Source organism: Pseudorasbora parva, chromosome 17 (assembly GCF_024679245.1).
Source record: "Pseudorasbora parva isolate DD20220531a chromosome 17, ASM2467924v1, whole genome shotgun sequence".
NCBI lineage: Eukaryota > Metazoa > Chordata > Actinopteri > Cypriniformes > Gobionidae > Pseudorasbora > Pseudorasbora parva.
This window is the reverse complement of record NC_090188.1, coordinates 34,061,908-34,080,750: the sequence shown is the minus strand read 5'-3', so window position 1 is coordinate 34,080,750 and position 18,843 is coordinate 34,061,908. Positions and strand designations below refer to the sequence as shown.

The window sequence follows — 18,843 nt, the reverse complement described above, 5'->3', positions numbered from 1 at the left end:
GGACGGAGGTGGGAAAGTATGCCATATATTGTCAACGTTCACTTGAGCGGATGCAGCAAAAAGGAGAGCGGCAAGCCCGATCGTCTCGTATGGAGATCTTATCAATCTTACTCAGGAATCCTTATCACCATTCTTTGCCATTCAGTGTCCCTGTACACTTCCTTAACAACACCTACCAGGTCCAAACATGGAAAAACACTTTATGATGAAGAAACAGTTCATCGAGAAATGAACATGGATCTGTCATTATTTACTCATCTGGATGTTCTTCTAAATATTTATGCAGCTAATTTCAATATGAGTGACCAAAAAACCCACTATAAAAGTATTATAAAAGTAGTTAATTTTATGTGTGCTTAATATTCCAACTTCCAAGCCATCTGAGAGATTCCTTTAGAAGGCTTGGAATAGAGAGCAAGAAGCATACGGATGACATACAACTGTTTATTGTGCATTCTGGAACTTGACATGGTCTCTATGAGTCATTGTGTGATGTTTCTTTAGCTGGAATGGTAAAGCATGACTTTAGAAATAACTTCTTGGGTTCGATATCCAAAGAATGCAAAATATGTAAGTTGCTTTTCAGTGTCTACCAAATGCATGACTGTATAGAAAAAAGCTGCGTAGAATATAAATAAAAAAGGGGGAATACCATGGAAAAGTAAAACTTGAAAAATTAAGAGAATTTTAATATAATTAGAGAATTCGGAGATAATTCATTCAAAATTACTGATAAACAACTGTTCAAAAGTTTGCAGTAAAAACCTTTTGTTTTGTATAATATCTTATGCTCACCAAGACTGCATTTATTTAATCAAAAATACAGAGAAAAAAAAAAACGTAATATTGTAAAATATTAGTACAATTAGTATTTTTTTGCATAATTCAGTCTTGAGTGTCACATGATCCTTCATAAATCATTGTAATATGCTGATTTGCTGCTCATGAAACATTTCTTATAATTATCAATGCTAAAAAACTATTGTGCTGCTTTTTTTGTGGAAACCGTGATACATTTGTTTCAGGATTCTTTGATGAATAGAATTTTCAAATAACAGCATTTATTTTAAATATAAACCTTATATAATATATTGATAAGTATAATATAATATAAGTATTCAAATACTTACTGATCCACAACATCAAATTATAAATAAAAAAAAATATTTTTAATAATAAATAATAATTTGCAAAGTGTGGGAACTCGTTGTGCTCAGGCGTTCTCTTTTTATATTCCATGGAAAAAATAACAGTTAAGAACATCAATAAGGTGAATAAATAATGTGGGAATTTTCATTTTTGGAAGAACTGTTTATTTAAAAAATACATTACAAACTAAAGGTAATTCACCATCTACCTGTCTAAGCTAACAGTCTGTCTTTGTGTATCAGGTTGTTGGTTTTGATGCTTCATCCACAGTGGAAGAATTTCAGAGTCGGCTTAACCAGGACACGGGCATGAGGAAAACTGGTCAGTCTGGTTTCAGCCTTTATTCTGATGACCCCAATAGCAAAGACCTTGAGCACTGTCTTCAGGGAAACCTGAAGGTCAGACACACACAAACTACTCACTCTACTGGACAATGACTTATTGTACTTTGTAACCATCTTTATTATTAAACCAATGTGCTGTGTCCTCAGATCTGTGACATTATTGCAAAATGGGAGCAGGCCTCAAAGGAGCAGCACACAGGCAAATCAGAGAATGCCAGGACGGTGAAGCTCACATATAAGAACAGGTAGAGTACATACTCTTAAACAGAACATTAGCAACAAGCCTACAAACATCAGGCTGCAATTTGTCTAACCGCTAGTTTGTTTCCCGTAGGTTGTACTTCTCCCAGCAGATGAGAGGAGAGACTGAGAGAGAGCGATTGCTTCTGGCATACCAAACAAATGAGGAAATTGCAGCTGGTCACTTCCCTGTCAACAAAGAGCTTGCTTTAGAGATGGCCGCCCTACTTGCTCAGGTACACGGTGCTCCTCCTATTATATTACTGGATACATTTTACAAACCAGTCAAGAACATGTTCAGGTCATATTTCACCCCACTTTGTCAATGAATTACCCACACCCTTTCTCAAAAACCACCCCTCCAATGGCACATCAGCCTAGTTTTCTGAATCACTAAATTGTGAAGTGATCATGTCACTCTTTTAAGTTGTTCACAGAATCTAAAGTCATTTAAGAGCCTGATGTGATTTCTCAGGACAGTTATATCAGTAATATATGTCGGTTAGTACAGACATCAGAACCACAGTCATAATTTTTTAACTTATAATTAATATTTTATCAATGGATTTCTGTATTTTAAGTCTAGAGCAAAAGTAAAACAATAAAATATGTGCATAGAATACATGGTGAAACTTCTATGCAAAAAAATAATGGCACCTCTAAAGACAATGAGCTTTTAGGGACCATTAATTTAGTATTTTACATTATTTTCATGTCAGTAAATCAAAACTGATTTTCATTTCCATAATGCAAAATAAATCATTTTCATTACTCTAATAATACATTTATAGTATTTATACACAATAGTATTTGTTTTACTGCTTTAAATTCATGCTCATTTAAGTAAATACTAGTTGTATTACAGTACTTTGTTAATGGAGAATAATGGCAGTTCCTAAAACTATGTCTGAACACATTAACACTTAACACTTTAAATAAACATAATGGGTTTTGTGTCATGCAGGTAGAGTTTGGGGACTTTGAGCGCCCGTTGTGTAGTCCAGGTGGTTCTGGAGCTTCACAGACTAAGTCTAACCAGACTCTCAAACAGGTTCTAGAGCGTTTCTACCCAAAGCATTACCGACACACCTGCTCTGAGGAACAAATGAGGTATTTATGCCTCCAGTGAAATAAACTCAAATATGAACACAAAGAATTTGTTTGTCTTACAAACTGAAACACATTCTCAGGCAGTTGCTGCAGAAACTCTCTACCCGATGGGCATCTCTGAGGGGGCGGAGTTCATCAGAGTGTATACGAATCTACCTGACAGTTGCTCGGAAGTGGTCATTTTTTGGGGCCAAACTATTTGAGGCTGAGGTGAGTTAAGGCCCACTCACACCAGAAATGATAATTATAAAGATAACGATAAAGTTCTAAAAAACTTTATAAATATAAAAGAATAACAAAGTTCACACCACAACTATAAAAATAATGGTGCAGGGAAACAAGATTTTTTTCCCGTTGATAAACAATAAAAAACATTGACAGCTTTAAAGAGCATTTAAAGTGACAAAGATGACAAAACTGCAACATGCGCTTATGATGAACAGATAATGTGTATTGGCGTGGATGCTTTAGTTTCATTATAGTTATAAAGTATAGTCTTTATAGTTGTATTTTTTGGTGTGAGTCTCCTTATAAGACTACAAGTGATACATACATTTTTTTCAGTATTTAAAGGGTCAGTTCAACCAAAAATTTAAATTCTGTCATTAATTACTCACCCTCATATCATTCCAAACCCATAAGACCTTCGTTCATCTCCAGAACACAAATTAAGTTATTTTTGATGAGCTCTCTGGTCCCTTCATTGACATCTGTTTAAATACCACTTTCAAGGCCCAGAAAGGTAGGTTGATAAAATATTCTATGTGACTTCAGAAGTTCAACCTTAATTTTATGCAGCGACTAGAATACTTATTCTCTTATACCTATATTGTGCGCAAAAAAACAAAAACAAAAAACGACTTTATTCAACAATTTCTTCTCGTCTGTCAATCTCCTACGCAGTTTACGTTTACCAGCTCCTGCGTCAGCATCGCACGCATGCGTCGTGGCGCTCACATGAACAGTATCAGCCAATCGTACTGCGTCAACAGCATAGGAGACTGATACAGATTTGAAGAAATTGTTGAATAAAGTCAATAGGGTGAGTAATTCATGAAGAAAAGGGCAAATGCTGTGGAATTATTTCTTAGTCTTACTTATTTTCTCCCTGTAGCCCATAACTTCATCTCCACAGAAGAATGTCCGTGTTTGGCTGGCAGTACATGAAGATGGAGTCAGCATATTGGAGTTTAACTCTATCGTAAGTGAACATATTCTCTTCAGAGCTGCAGCAATCTTTCATGTTATTTCAAACCAATTCATATTGTTAGTGAAGGGCTAAGATGAGTCTTAACCTTGTGTCTTCTAGAAAGTCCTTGCATCTTACCCTTATAAAAGCATTGTGACATTTGGATCATGTGGGCTAGACTTTATGCTGGTAGTAGCTCTGGGTTCAGGCACCAATGCATCCAAAGATAAGTCTACAGAGAAGCATCTGTTTGCTATGGTACCATCTAAGGTAGGTATTGTGATCCTAAATTAGTGTTTGTCTGTCTTTTTGGTTCAAAAGAGAAATGTTGTTGTGGAAATGACAACTGTGAAACAAACTGTTTATTTAAACAGTTACTTGTGTAAAAAAAAAAAAAAGATTCATAATAAAAAAATCATAATAATTATTGAGATGTTTTTCACAACATTCAAATGTTCATGGTCAGGAAGATTTAATATATTGATATTAATTTAATACATTTTATATATATATATATATATATATATATATATATATATATATATATATATATATATATATATATATATATATATATATATATATATATATATACTAACAGGAGCAGAAGGGCAGTTTTTAAGCATATTTCACAGGTTAAATATATTCTGAAGTACAGTATATACAACTTAAATAAGACAAATGAAAAATAACGCTGGTCAAAATTAGAGAACACTTTCAGATACCTTCAAGCTTTGGGTGTTAATCTGGCACTTGGTGCTAATTTCTGTAATAAAACTGGCAAACCCTATTTAACTTGAAGCAAACTTTCCAATTTTCACTGACTTTGCAAGATGGCAAGCCACTCTAAGGTTACTGAACCAGATTGTCCAGATGAAGGCCAAAAGGATGACCCTTTCAGCTATTCCGAAAGAAGTTGGCCATTCCAAATCTGTAATTTCTAGAATATTGAAGCTTTACAAAGACACTAGTTCATTCAAATATCCAAAAAGGTACGCAAGACCAATACACAAGACTGTTGAATCGGTTCAACACTGCAGTTGGAATTACTCGCCAGTTCAGAGCTGAACAAGGATCTGTCTCGCCATACAGTGTCTTGTCATTTAAGAGAATTCAGACTGAATGCTCACTCTACAGGGACCAATCCTCTTATCAGCAGAAAGAATCAAAAGGCTAACCTTTGCTGAGGAGCATATTGTGTGAACAGAGGAGAACTGGTCCAAAGTTAATTTTAGTGATGAATGCAAGTTTAAATTATTTGTGTCTGATGGGAAACATTATGTTCGGCATCAAACTGGGGAAAGATTGAACCCAAAGTGCCCAAAGAAGTCAGTGAAAGATGGAGGAGGAAGTGGCATGATTTGGGGGATGTTTCTGCAGCAGGAGTTGGGCCTACAGCTACATCTGTATTATTATTAAATATTTCAATATTTATTATTGATTTTTATTATTTAATATTATCGATATTTATAATGTTATGAAAGGTTTCTACTTCAAAAAGGGCTGGGTAACATTTTATTTTAAGGTGATATAGTTACATATTACTACATGTACTTACTATAGTAACAGTAAATAATGCATAATTACAAGTAATTAATCCTAAACCAAGCCCTAATTGTAACTACATAATTACATTTATATAGTTACAATTACAATTATATAGTAATTACATGTACTTAAGCTATATTTATTAGTAAGTGCCATGTAACTACAATAATGAAGTGTAAACAAATGCTGTTTCATTTTCTATTAAATCAAAAATCCTGAAAAAAAAACTATATCACATTTTCCACAAAAATATTAACAAACAGTTTTTTTAAACACCATTCAATATATCAGAATGATTTCTGAAGAATCATTTGACTGAAAACTGAAGTAATGCCACTTCAGTGTATTGTGTATTCACAATGTGTATTCCATCACAGGAATACATTTCATTTTAAAATACATGATAATGGAAACAGTTATTTTAAATTGTAATAATGTCACATTATTTCAATGTTTGTAATATATTTTAATAAAATACATGTAGCCTTGGTGGGCATAAGACATGTCTTTCAAAAATATAAAAACATCTTTTTTAAATCTTTTTTTGAAAACAAGACCGCAAACTTTTTACCGGTAGTGTAGAGTTTTAAACATATACAAACCCGATTTCAAAAAGTTGACACAATGTACAGATTGTGAATAATAAGTAATACAATTAATTTAAAAATCTCATAAAGTTACATTTTATTCACAATAGAATATAGATCATAGGTATGCAACAATACAGTTAGTCCACGGTTTAAGCACAGTTTTCGGTTCGTTTTTTTGCTTTTCTATTCAGGAACAGACTAAAATTAAAACTACTTAATCTTCAATACAAAATATACATTGTTTAAAAGCTACTGTTGTATTACTTTATTCAAGAGCTCTTTGTCTTTTTTGTTTTATTAACACCATTTCAGAGGTGAACTGTCCCTTTAAGGACAAGTGTTCACAATCGTTAGGCTGCGCTGCTAAGACCTACTCGCATCTCATAGTCATATACAGACACGAGATTTTACTTTAATTTAGACATAATGGACTGTGTTAATATATGTTAACCTTGTGTGTATTTGATACATGCACATTTTACAAAGCGTTACCCACAGCATTTCTCTGCTTCCTTTTTATGTTTTTCAGGTTCGAGACCTGACGTTGCTCATAGCCAGCTACATTAATTGCACACAACAACAAAAAGCAGCAGTCCACCACCTGTCGGCCCCAGCCCTGCTTCTGGCCCTGTCTGGAGAGATAAAGAACAAGGAATTAAGGAGCAAGTCTCCTCCAGCTGCCTGCAGGCCCAGCAAAGCACCCACCCTTCTTTAATATATCACTGGTGGACTATGTATGTTGTTGTTCACTCAGGCTGTATCTCTGTCCACTCCCTATAAGTTTTTTTAAGCTAGTGACCAAAACCATCTTTACAATAAACTGCAATACAGCAAAGGGAATCAGGAAATAAAATGAGAGACATATCAATTAAAATAATCTAATATTTGTATGTTGATTCCTGTTGGGGCTGAGGGTGACATGGTTCTCGTAAACGTTCGCAACAGATCTCATGAACATGTACAAGTCATATTCCACTCTAAAAGAATAATAATAAAATAGTATGTTACGTGTGTGTGTGTGTGTGTGTGTGTGTGTGTGTGTGTGTGGTGTGTGTGTGGTGTGTGTGTGTGTGTGTGTGTGCGCGTGTGCATGTGTTGTTTTTATTGTAACATTATTTTTTTTACAATTGTCACAATTGTTTTTCATTAACATATTTTTTTCCTGAGGTTTTTGTCATTCACATTATTCTCGATAGTAATTGTCATTATGTTCTCACTATGGTAACACTTTACAAAAAGGTTTCAAGATAATGTATTAAATAACATTAACTCATAATGAACATAACATTTGTTACAGTATTTATTAATCTCTGATTAATTTATTAATGTCAGTTTTAAAAAAATATAGTCGGTTATTGTTTGTTCATTAATAATAAATATTAGTTAATAAAAATACTATTATAATAAATAATTAATATTAGATTAATAAATGTTGTAGAATTATTGTTAATTCATGTTAACTAATGAAAACTTACTGGTAAGTGTTACCATAAGGGTAACATAATATACTGACAAAAGTTTTGGGACGTCTGCCTATACTTTAATGACATCCTAATTTAATCTGTAGGGTATAATATGGAGTTGGCCCTCCCTTTGCAACTATAACAGCTTCAACTCTTCTGGGAAGGCTTTCTACCAGGTTTAGAAGTGTGTTTATGGACATTTTTGTCTTCACTCTAATTTATCCCAAACGTGTTTTATCGGGTAGAGGCCAGGACTCTGTGCAGGCCAGTCAAGTTCCTCCACACCAAACTCACTCATCAATGTCTTTATGAACCTTGCTTTGTGCACTGGTGTGCAGTTATGTTGGAAAAGGAAGAGGCCATCTCCAAACTGTTCCCACAAAGTTGGGAGCATGAATTTTGTCCAAAATGTATTGGTATACTGAAGCATTAAGAATTAAGTGGCCAACCCCTGAAAAACAACCCTCCACCATAATCCCACCTCCACCAAACTTTACACTTGTCAAAATGCAGTAAGGCAAGTACTGTTCTGGCAACCACCAAACCCAAACTTGCCCATCAGATTACCAGACAGAGATGCATGATTCGTCACTCCAGAGAACATGTCTCCACTGATCTAGAGTGCAGTGGAGGCGTGCTTTCCACAACTGCATCTGACACTTCGCAATGCACTTAGTGATGTAAGGCTTGGATGCAGCTGCTTGCCCATGGAAACCCTTTCAATTAAGCACTCTACACTGTTTTTGAGCTAATCTGAAGGCCACATAAAGTTTTGAGGTCTGTAGCTATTGACTCAATGAATTCTGCACACTGTGCGCCTCAGCATGCGCTGACCCTGCTCTGATGTTTTACGTGGCCTACCACTTCGTGGCTAAGTTGTTGTTCCCGATTGACTCCACTTTGTTATAATTCCACTTACAGTTGATCGTGGAATATTTAGTAGTGAACAAATTTCACAAATAGACTAATTGCATAGGTGGCAACCTATCACGGTAACACGTTTGAATTCACTGAGCGTGTAAAAGCAGTCGGCATGCCTAGATGCTTGATTTTATAAACCTTTGGTCATGGAAGTGAATGGAATATCTGAATTGTGTTTTTGCAACTTTGCATGGAAATATTTCATGAAAATAATGCCTAAGCAAAGATTTGGAGGGGTTTATAAAAAAAAAAAATTTGGGGATTAAAAATGGCCAGAACTGTTCTGACAAATTTTATGAGATTCACCTACACTTTTGTCATTCTAATACTTCTAAAACTGTATACTAATTTCAAAGCAATAAAACCTTTCCGAGTTTTCAGGCTCTAGCAATAATCTAATTTCAAAGAAATATATACTCGAAACAGTAACTAAACATATTTCTGGATATTCAAATGGTATATGTACTATACATTGTTCAGGCATGTTTTGGCTTACTGGAGTTACTCAAATGAAACTGGAAGTAAATTGTAATTTCAGAATTAATAATATTACAGTTATGCATACTGCCAGTCTGAATCTCACTTCATCTTTGCATGTTTAAGCTCACAGCAAAAAAATTATGAAGCAGGAAGTGTAATAAGATAGAAGTGTAATAAGATAGAAGTGTGGTTTTTGGTGAAAGAACCTCGTCATAAGATTGTTGCGATGTACCGGTGAACTAAACAGGCAGTGTGAGATTCAAGATGTTTTTATTAAGCCAAAGCATTATATTTCATCAATGAACAAGGGACACTATGACAGATAATGTTTTAGTAAATTATATTTATTTTAAATGTGTATTTTCTATTAATATTGTCTATTATGCAATTTTATGATTTTTTTAAATGTTCTTATTAAAAATAAAAATAAAATTTACAAAACCATTCAAAAGTTTGTGCTCATTATTTTGTGAAAGAGATTTATGAAAGAAGTCTGCTCAACTATGCCACTTTTATTTGGTCAGCGTAAAAATCAGCAATATTGTGAAACATTAATAAATGCATTTTTATTATCATTGCTTTAGTCTTCAATGTCACATGATCCTTCAGAAATCATTCTAATATGCTGACTGAAACATTTGTGCTGCTTCATATTGTCAACAAACTCTGTGCATCACTGAACACTAAATGCGTTATCTGACAACACTTGAGAGAAAACAACATTGTGGCCGCAGATGTGCTGAGCTCATTCGAAGCAAGGGCCTCTATACTTCCTACTAAATTTTGACTGCTGTTAGCATCACATTTTAGTTGTAATGTTTTGTGTGTGTGTGTGTGTGTGTGTGTGTGTGTGTGTGTGTGTGTGTGTGTGTGTGTGTGTGTGTGTGTGTGTGTGTGTGTGTGTGTGTGTGTGTGTGTGTGTGTGTGTGTGTGTGTGTGTGTGTGTGTGTGTGTGTGTGTGTGTGTGTGTGTGTGTGTGTGTGTGTGTGTGTGTGTGTGTGTGTGTGTTGCATTGGTTATTGTTCTCTAATTTTGATCACAGTGTTTTTGACAAAAAGTTTTTTGTTGAACTACCTTGGTATTTTGTAAAACATGCTAGCAGAACAATGGTAGAACCCACAGCTAATCTTCCTTCAAACTTCAAGCAATGAATATCAACAATATTTCTGAAAAAAATTGTAATGTTTCTAAATTGTTCTCTAATTTTGATCTCCACTATATAGTGGAGATCAAGAGAACAATTTACATTTACATTTATGTTTTGTACATCTAATTTTGTACATCTAATTTAGAAACCCTGACCATGAACATTTGAATGTTGTGTAAAATATTTCAATATTTATTATGATTTTTAAGTGACAGTAATGATATTTATAATGTTATGAAAGTTTGTAATTCAAAAAGTGCTGGGTAACATTTTATTTTAAGGTGATATAGTTGCATATTACTATCAGAATGATTTCTGAAGAATCATATGACTGAAGACTGAAGTAATGCACTCACAGGAATAAATTACATTTTAAAATACATGATAATGGAAACAGTTATTTTAAATTGTAATAATGTCACATTATTTCAATGTTTGTAATATATTTTAATAAAATAAATGTAGCCTTGGTGGGCATAAGACATGTCTTTCAAAAATATAAAAACATCTTACTGACCACACACTTTTGACCGCTAGTGTAGATTACATAACTGTTTGTTTATACCGTCATAGTTTTAAACATATACAAACCTGATTTCAAAAAGTTGGGACACTGTTGTTAAAGGGGGGGTGAAACACTCAGTTTCAGTCAATCTCATGTCAATCTTGAGTACCTATAGAGTAGTATTGCATCCTTCATATCTCCAAAAAGTCTTTAGTTTTATTATATTTGTAAAAGAAATATAGGCTGTACCGAGTCTTTCCGGAAAAAAACTAGCGCCTGGAGGTGTATCGAGTGGGCGGAGCTAAAGAATGACGAATGCGCAAAGCGGTGACGTCCTCAAGCGTGGAGAAGCCCTTGCTATCGATCTCAGCTAATAGATATATGATCCAGAATCTAATTCGGAGGCTGAAATAGAAACAGCAACAGCAGGATGTCCGTCTCTGTGGTATGTACTGTATTTAGTGGCCTGTCAACATTTGTCTTTACTCGCAGTTTATGAGGACATGATTCGGTTTATGGACTATTGTATGCGACCAAACCTTAGTAGCAAGCAAAACGGTTTTGCACGTCAGACTAGTGTAACGTTATACATAGAACACCAATGAAGTCCGTTAGCGCATTTGAATGACGAAGCACGCGATCGTGTCGTTTACTGATGTTTACTCATGCGACGATAAGCAACAGCACAGACATTTGAAGCAGTTTTACTCACCGGCTGCTTCCAAAGCAGGACCGAACCTTTATCGCTGGGACGGACACACTTCAAAAACACACTTCTTGGAGTGTGGAGATCCACTTTGCGATGCGACTGAAGCATTTCTGCGTTCAAATAGATTCAAATGCAGCGCTGCCTTCCCGGAATGCTGTGCTGAAGCGTTGAAGTCGCTTAATGTCAAAGTGGAGGAATGAAGTGGAGCGCGGCGCGGACTATAACCGACATTAGTGTTCACGGACGACTGGATCTGCAGCTGAGAGTGTTTACGGCCATGCATTTCCTATCTCGCGCTAGTGACGCACGCGCGCACCCTACCGGGAGAAGAGCCCGTACGGCCCATACAAGGACCTTCTGTTCTATTAACGTCAAGTCAAACCATACTCGAAAAAAACTCTCTGAAACTTGTGAGAAACCGGAAGGAGTATTTTTAACACAGAAATACTCCATCAAACGTCCAACATTAGTTTTTGAATTTTGTCTATGTTTAGGATGGGAATCCAAGTCTTTAACAGTGTAAAAAGCTCAGTATGCATGAAACAGCATTTCACCCCCCCCCCCCCTTTAATAAAAAAAGAATGCAATTAATTAAAAAATCTCGTAAACTTATATTTTATTCACAATAGAATATAGATCATAGGTATGTAATAATACAGTAAGTCCACGGTTTAACCACGGTTTTAATTTCGGTTCGGTTTTTTGCTTTTCTATTCTTAGGCGTCTTTATTTGTTATATTAACACCATTTCAGAGGTGAACTGTCCCTTTAAAGACAAGTGTTCACAATCATTAGCCTCATAGTCATATACAGACACGAGATTTTACTTTAATTTCAACATAACGGACTGTGTTTATGTTAACCTTGTGTGTATTTGACAGTATTAGACTTAGTCCAGTAATCACTTGTGTTTGACAGGCTTTAATGTGCCTGCTCAGCGCAACTCGAAACACTAACTAAACATATTTCTGGAAATTCAAAAGGTATATGTAGACTACATTACTGGCTTACTCAAACGAAACTGAAAGTAAATTGTAATTTCAAAATGAATAATACTACAGTTATGCATAGCATAGGCCAGTCTGAATCTCACATCATCTTTGCATGTTTAAGCATGCAGCAAAAGAATGTATTATGATGAAACAGGAGGTGTAATAAGATAGAAGTGTAATTAGATAGAAGTGTGGTTTTTGGTGAAAGAACCTCGGAGTCATAAGATTGTTGCGATGTACCGGTGAACTAAACAGGCAGTGTGAGATTCAAGATGTTTTTATTAAGCCAAAGCATTATATTTCATCAATGAACAAGGGACACTATGACAGATAATGTTTTAGTTAATTATATTTATTTTAAATGTGTATTTTCTATTAATATTGACTATTATACAATTTTATGATTTTTAAAAAAATGTTCTTATTAAAAATAAAAATAAAATTGTATCTGTTTTTAAAAAGAAATTCATCATAAGTTATAAAAAACCATTCAAGTTTGTGGTCATTATTTTGTGAAAGAGATTTATGAAAGAAGTCTGCTCAATTTGATCAGAGTAAAAACAGCAATATTGTGAAATATTAATAAATGCATTTCATCATGTACATTACTTTAGTCTTCAATGTCACATGATCCTTCAGAAATCATTCTAATATGCTGACTGAAACATTTGTGCTGCTCCATATTGTCACGGTATGTAGGAAGACAAAAAGAGAACACTAGAACTTCAACTTCCATAATGAACTATAGACAGGAATAAAACCACACAAACATAAACTAGAACCAAGCAGGACTAGAACTGAGGGAGGACTGAGGACTTACATGCAAGAACTAAACATGGGAGCTAAAGAGAAAATTAACAGAACAAAGGTGGAGCACAATTAACTAATCAGAACATAGTAAAACAGATAACACAAACGGCCATAGCCTACCCTACACATTACAGGTCTTCCACCCTGCTCCTGGGGACCCACTATCTTGCAGAGTTTAGCTCCACCGTAATTAAAGACAGGTGAAGCTAATCAAGCTCTTTGGGATCACTTGTTGAAAATAGACTGGCAGGTGTGCCGAAGTAGGTGGAAATAAACTTTACATATTTATGTTGAAACCATTATAAATATTTTTCAGGGTAGAAAGTCTGAATAGAAAGTTAGAACAGCTTATATTTGAAATAGGATATGCTATATGTCTTTACTGACACTTTTAATCAGTTAAATTGGATATTTCTAAATAAGCATATTTTATAAATGGCAGACCATGAGCATGTTAGTGTGTCTACTGCATATAATACCTATACTCTTCAGGAAATCAAGACGGCTACAGTTCACCAAATTATTATGTGCATGCTAATTTACTCAACCTATCAATGAGAGGTTGATCTCAAATGTTTTATATACAGGACAGAAAGGATTGTTTGGCTTCTCGTCATCAGTACTTGTAATCCCAAATGCTTGTTGTGACTTGATGCCTCAGTTGGTTACCACACTTCCGACCATTTCCCAAAACAGTGGAATAAAAAAAGGTATTTTCCCCATACCTTCCTACTTGGCAGCTGTTTTTCTTTGTGTTCTTCTGGCACTCCTTCACTTCATTACACTGAATCAAATCCATTCTTTTTGATTATTTTGGTATGTTACTTAAACTATTTACCCTTCAATTCAAACAGGTTGTCATCATCTGTCCTTTTATTATTCTTAAAGCAGGATTGCAGAGTCATAGCACACAGTGTGCATGTTAGATTAACACCTGATACTTGAAAACTATTTAAGATGGACGACTTGTACACTCTAAAGCCAAGGATGTAACATGTTATTTCTTTACTACATTTGATCATAACCAAATTGTGCCTTTTAAGTATCATTGATAATGTGAAGCGAAACAGGCAAGGAGTGAACCATCACACAAATATCCCTCCCCACACTCATCTGACGGGCTTTGTTATTTAATCCCTCCTTCTCTGCCATGGAAACACAAACTGACTCCCAACTCAAGTGTTAGCATGGTTGGGGGAGGGCAACGTGATCCACCTAAACCTGTCTAAACTAGTTTGAGAAACAAATGCTCAAAGCTCTTCTGGGAAAAATACAGAGGAACTAGAATTGAAAGCAAGGGAGTGGCAGCCAAGCTTTTGTGTAAAGATTTCTTCATTTCTTACATTGGACTTTTGTCACAAGTCATGTAACAATGTCTTTGCTATTCTTGTACACATTTGTAACTTACCATTTCTACTGAGCAAGTCTGGGAAAGCTTTTCATTAATATTGGTCATTCATTAATGCACCTGTTAAAGCCTTTAAGACTCCTCATCCAGAACATGAGTAAAGACAGATTCCTGGTTCATGAGAGGAGGTTGATGACTTTGTTAGTCACACATTTGTGTAAGTCATACCACAATGACATAGTGGCCTGAAACTTGAGCAACCGGTCTAACCAGTATTTCAAAAAAAGCTCAATGCAAAGCTCTCTCATGGGTTTAATTATTAGACCTCTGCAAATGGTCAGCAGCTTTAGGTCAATAAACAGCCCCTTTGTTCCAAATTCTGCTCATACAACTGAATCTATTAGACACTTTAGGTCATGTATTATTTATAACACTTGCATTCTACACTTTAATTTTAAAGTAAAATCATGCTCTGAAAAACTAAATGTAACTCACAACCATCTGCTTCCAGCGATTAGGTTACGCTGCTTCATATTGCAAACTGCTTTGTTATACATCTTGTAGCATAAAATAATTGCACCATTTACCAGTAGCCTATGCATAGAAATCAGTCAGTGACCAAAAAACAAAACCAAGCATTCATGACATTAACCCTAAAACAAGTCACTATGACTAGAATTTGAAGGTTTACTTCCGTGATGAATCTTGTGCAACAAACAGTTACAGCATAGCTTGCCCTGGGCTGAAAGTGACAAATCTTGGTCAAAAAAAAATAAAAATCGTTTTGCAGTAGGCCTTCTCGTCATTAAGGTCAATCATTATTTATACTGTCATATGGCAGATATATTAGGAATAAAAAGGTACATAAAGAGACCATGACATTTAACAAATTTTATTAAAAATTTACAAGTCACAAACTGTACAATGTTAAAATGGTGATCCAATTGAAAATGACCCCTCATTAAATAGCAAACATGTAACTGACATTTAAAAACAAGAGTACCCAGCTTGTAACAGACACAATTTTCCCAGTATGAAAGGATCATATGAAACGGGTCTATGCTTCAGAATGGTTGCACATTCCAGTGTCCAACTCAAATACATGGGACATCATTAATAGCTTTAAGACATCGTCTCCATCTCTCTGGGCTGCAAGAGAAGGAAAAGTGTTAAAAACAGAAACTTGCTCTCCGTCGGGACAATAGCAAAGTTTGAATTAAAAAAAAAAAAAACTAACCTGTGCTTTACTGTACTGGGCCTTCTGTCGACGTGCAAGCAAGAACTAGAAGAACAACAACAGTTAGACAACAGTCACATAAATGCATCTAGACACAGTTTACATGTGCACTTACCAGAACAAGAAGTCCTGCAAGCACAATCAAGCTGACCACCACAATGACAGCAATGATGCCACCAGTCAACTTCTGCATGGTGAAAGTGGGTGCCTTGTCATCTACATAGTACACAAGGATATTCTCCATGGACACCTTTGATCCCTCAACACTGAGCTCAAATGTTTTTTTATCATCAGCAAAAAGAGGAAGAGCTTTGATCTATGGAAGACAGATGAGAACATATTACAAAATATAAAACTAGACATTAAAATATATTATAAAAACGCAACTTACATCCTTCTCCATGTAGTAACTCATGAGGGCCAGGTCCGGAAGGGGTTGTCCCTTTTCTTTTTGGACATCCACAACAATGAGACGGCTATCTTTGTCATACTAGAGATGGGGGGGGGAGAGATTTGTTAGGTTCTGTACCACAAGCAGACAAGTTGAGGGGTTGCATTATAATGGTTAAGGCCTTACCTTAACATCAGTCACACGTTCCTTCTCCAACTTGTAGCGTTCCAGCAAAGCATTTTGAATTCCACTACAAAAAAAAAAAAAAAAAATGTATATCTTTAAATTAACAAAGACCCTCTAACAGGGTTTCAGAATCTACATAAATGTAGAAAAAAAAAACAATTACATACGTCTTCAGTTTGGTGGAGTCAAGAGCCAAAGGTACTTCTTTATGCTTCATTTCCAGGCGAACCCAACTAGATTTTGGGGGGGGGGAGGAATGACATTGTCATCAGACCAGCTGCACTTCCACAAAAACAAATACAGACCACACCTTATACTGGGTGTCAGTCAGACGTCCGTCCTGTTAACATGTTTTGCTAATACAAGAGCACTCACTAGGTATCCGCAGGCTCACAGGTGAGGGTATTGTCTCCCTTGTCACTTCTACGTACGCCAGCACTGTTGACGCACCAGCACACTTCAGTGTTGTTACACTGGCGATTCCTGAACTTCCCATTAGCATCACAGTCTGGATCATAGATGCCATCATTGTCCACAAAGGCAGTCTCTACTGGCTTCCCACCAATTGATCTTGTGCTCAGGCCATTTCTGGCACGGTACATCTCCGCTTTCATGAGGAAGCATTTGGGAACCACTTTGGGGAGGGAGGATAGAAAGACCATTTAATATACTTAAGTAGAAGAGAGTGGTTTTAGTCCTCTAAAACCACACTGGGAAACCAAAAGGTAGTAAACCAGGCTAGTTTAGACCTTTTTTCCCATAAAGTTATACACTTCAGAAGGGATGTCAAACTACCCATAAAACAATCCAAAACCATTCAAGAGAAAAACTCACACTTTTCACAATCAAGCGGCTGCTTAACAGTGTCAGACAACTGAAGAGTGCACTGGCATGGGGTTCCGTCACATCTCGCCCATTTCATAGAATTACAAATAGTTGAAGGACCTGTTGGGTTAAAATAAAGTGTTGGTTTAAACGTCCTAAAAGGTTGGTAGATATAACAAGTTTTAAACGTATAACCCGAGCAGTACAGTTTAACCCCCCCCCCCCCCACACACACACACACACACACACACACACACAGAACCACACCCAGAATCTCTTTGTTTTGTTTGACTTCCAAGTTTATAACGACAAGGATTACACATTTTGAAACAATTTAACCCGATGTAGATTTCACTATGTAAATGCACTACATTTAAGTCTCTTTTAAAAACAAAATTACTTACAATCTGAAGCGACCACATCCACTAACACCACCACAAACAAGGCGATTAAAACCTTCATCACGGGTAAGAACTGAAAAACAAAAACCAACAGTTTCGGCGTTATAAGTCACTCCGTACGAGTAACTGATGCGTAGATCTATGTTAATACCCAGAATGCGCAATTGTATTACTAAAACGCTTAAGGTCTCCTTACCAAAAATACCTCTGCTAAGCTTGAAATCCGAACGCAATCCAACCAAGGTGAGTTACTCCACTTGATAGTATGTTAGACTTTGAGCTTTATACAGATTAGATCCAGCAGGTCTTCGCTCTCTCTACCCCGCCAAAAGACTGATGTTAACGCGCTACAGGTGACAAATTATGTATACCTGTTTGAGAAACGTCAGGCTTAAGTGGGCGGATTTAATTCTTAACAGACTCACCTTTTTCCGCCCATGACCATATTTGGCCATTTGACGCATCGAAACGCAAACCGTTCTTTCTCCATTTTGGAAATGAAAGCACCAACAAAGATTTTCGGCTGAAACTCGACACATGCAAACTCTGATAGCCTACCTACCTATCAGTTGAAACTGCAGCATTGCTGCAGGGTGTAGCTTAGCCTATATGACCAAGGCTCCCGAAATGAAACACAAGGTGACTAAGTTTATTTATATGTAGGTTATCATTTAGCCTACATTTCATACACAACTGTGATTCAAAGTGCAATAATGAGGGAATTTCTTTTTATTATTATTTTATTAAGATCACCTGAAAGCTGAATAAAAAAAAAATCTGAAATCTGAGGGTGCAAAAATAAATAAATAAAATAAAATATTGGAAAAAAAAAATCGCCTTAAAAGTTGTCCAGATTGAGTCCTGCCTACTAGCAATGCATATTACTACAAATAATACATTTTCGATATATTTATGCTAGGAAATTTACAAAATATATTATTGGAACATGCTCTGTAATATCCTGATTTCTGATTTTTTGGCATTAAAGCAAAATGTATCATTTTGAGCACAAACACCTGTGCGACTTTTAACTGGTTTTGTGTTCCAGGGTAAATGGACTGCATTTATATAGCGCTTTTAACAGACCCTGTGGCCATCCAAAGTGCTTTACATTTTGCCTCACATTCACCCATTCATACACCGATGGCGATGTCAGGGATGTCAGGTTAGCAACTGTCTTGCTAACCCGACACCACGACACTTGGCCAGATGGAACCGGGGATTGAACCACCAACCTTCCGGTTTAGACAACCTACCA

General features: G+C 35.8%; 2 protein-coding genes across 2 annotated transcripts in view; one reads left to right on the top strand and one right to left on the bottom strand.

The window, feature by feature from the left end:
• Positions 1 to 7,222, top strand: part of plekhh2 (pleckstrin homology domain containing, family H (with MyTH4 domain) member 2) — a 48,340-nt gene extending 41,118 nt beyond the window's left edge. Inside the window, exons 22-30 of the mRNA XM_067421400.1 lie at positions 2 to 179; positions 1,392 to 1,547; positions 1,641 to 1,738; positions 1,828 to 1,969; positions 2,698 to 2,843; positions 2,924 to 3,053; positions 3,958 to 4,044; positions 4,153 to 4,302; positions 6,700 to 7,222. Of these exons, the coding sequence (XP_067277501.1) occupies positions 2 to 179; positions 1,392 to 1,547; positions 1,641 to 1,738; positions 1,828 to 1,969; positions 2,698 to 2,843; positions 2,924 to 3,053; positions 3,958 to 4,044; positions 4,153 to 4,302; positions 6,700 to 6,885 (1,273 nt within the window). The 3' untranslated portion in view covers positions 6,886 to 7,222. The remainder of the gene's footprint in view (position 1; positions 180 to 1,391; positions 1,548 to 1,640; positions 1,739 to 1,827; positions 1,970 to 2,697; positions 2,844 to 2,923; positions 3,054 to 3,957; positions 4,045 to 4,152; positions 4,303 to 6,699) is intronic.
• An 8,199-nt stretch (positions 7,223 to 15,421) lies between these two features.
• epcam (epithelial cell adhesion molecule) lies at positions 15,422 to 17,941 on the bottom strand. The gene is made up of 10 exons (XM_067421405.1): positions 17,782 to 17,941; positions 17,589 to 17,658; positions 17,194 to 17,304; positions 16,735 to 16,993; positions 16,527 to 16,592; positions 16,360 to 16,423; positions 16,174 to 16,272; positions 15,898 to 16,098; positions 15,783 to 15,827; positions 15,422 to 15,694 (listed from the first exon to the last, which is right to left on the bottom strand). Exons 2-10 carry the CDS (start codon positions 17,644 to 17,646, stop codon positions 15,668 to 15,670), a joined length of 930 nt encoding a protein of 309 aa, XP_067277506.1. The 5' UTR covers positions 17,647 to 17,658; positions 17,782 to 17,941; the 3' UTR covers positions 15,422 to 15,667.
• Between the last annotated feature and the right edge of the window lie 902 nt (positions 17,942 to 18,843).

What these genes read in the sequence shown, in the direction of transcription:
- epcam (XM_067421405.1), bottom strand. Translation starts at nt 17,646, where the DNA reads ATGAAGGTTTTAATCGCCTTGTTTGTGGTGGTGTTAGTGGATGTGGTC. An exon ending in TTGCAGGACTTCTTGTTCTG is followed by an intron (nt 15,828 to 15,897) that starts GTAAGTGCACAT and finishes TTGTTCTTCTAG; the next exon opens with TTCTTGCTTGCACGTCGACA. An exon ending in CCCAGTACAGTAAAGCACAG is followed by an intron (nt 15,695 to 15,782) that starts GTTAGTTTTTTT and finishes CTTCTCTTGCAG; the next exon opens with CCCAGAGAGATGGAGACGAT.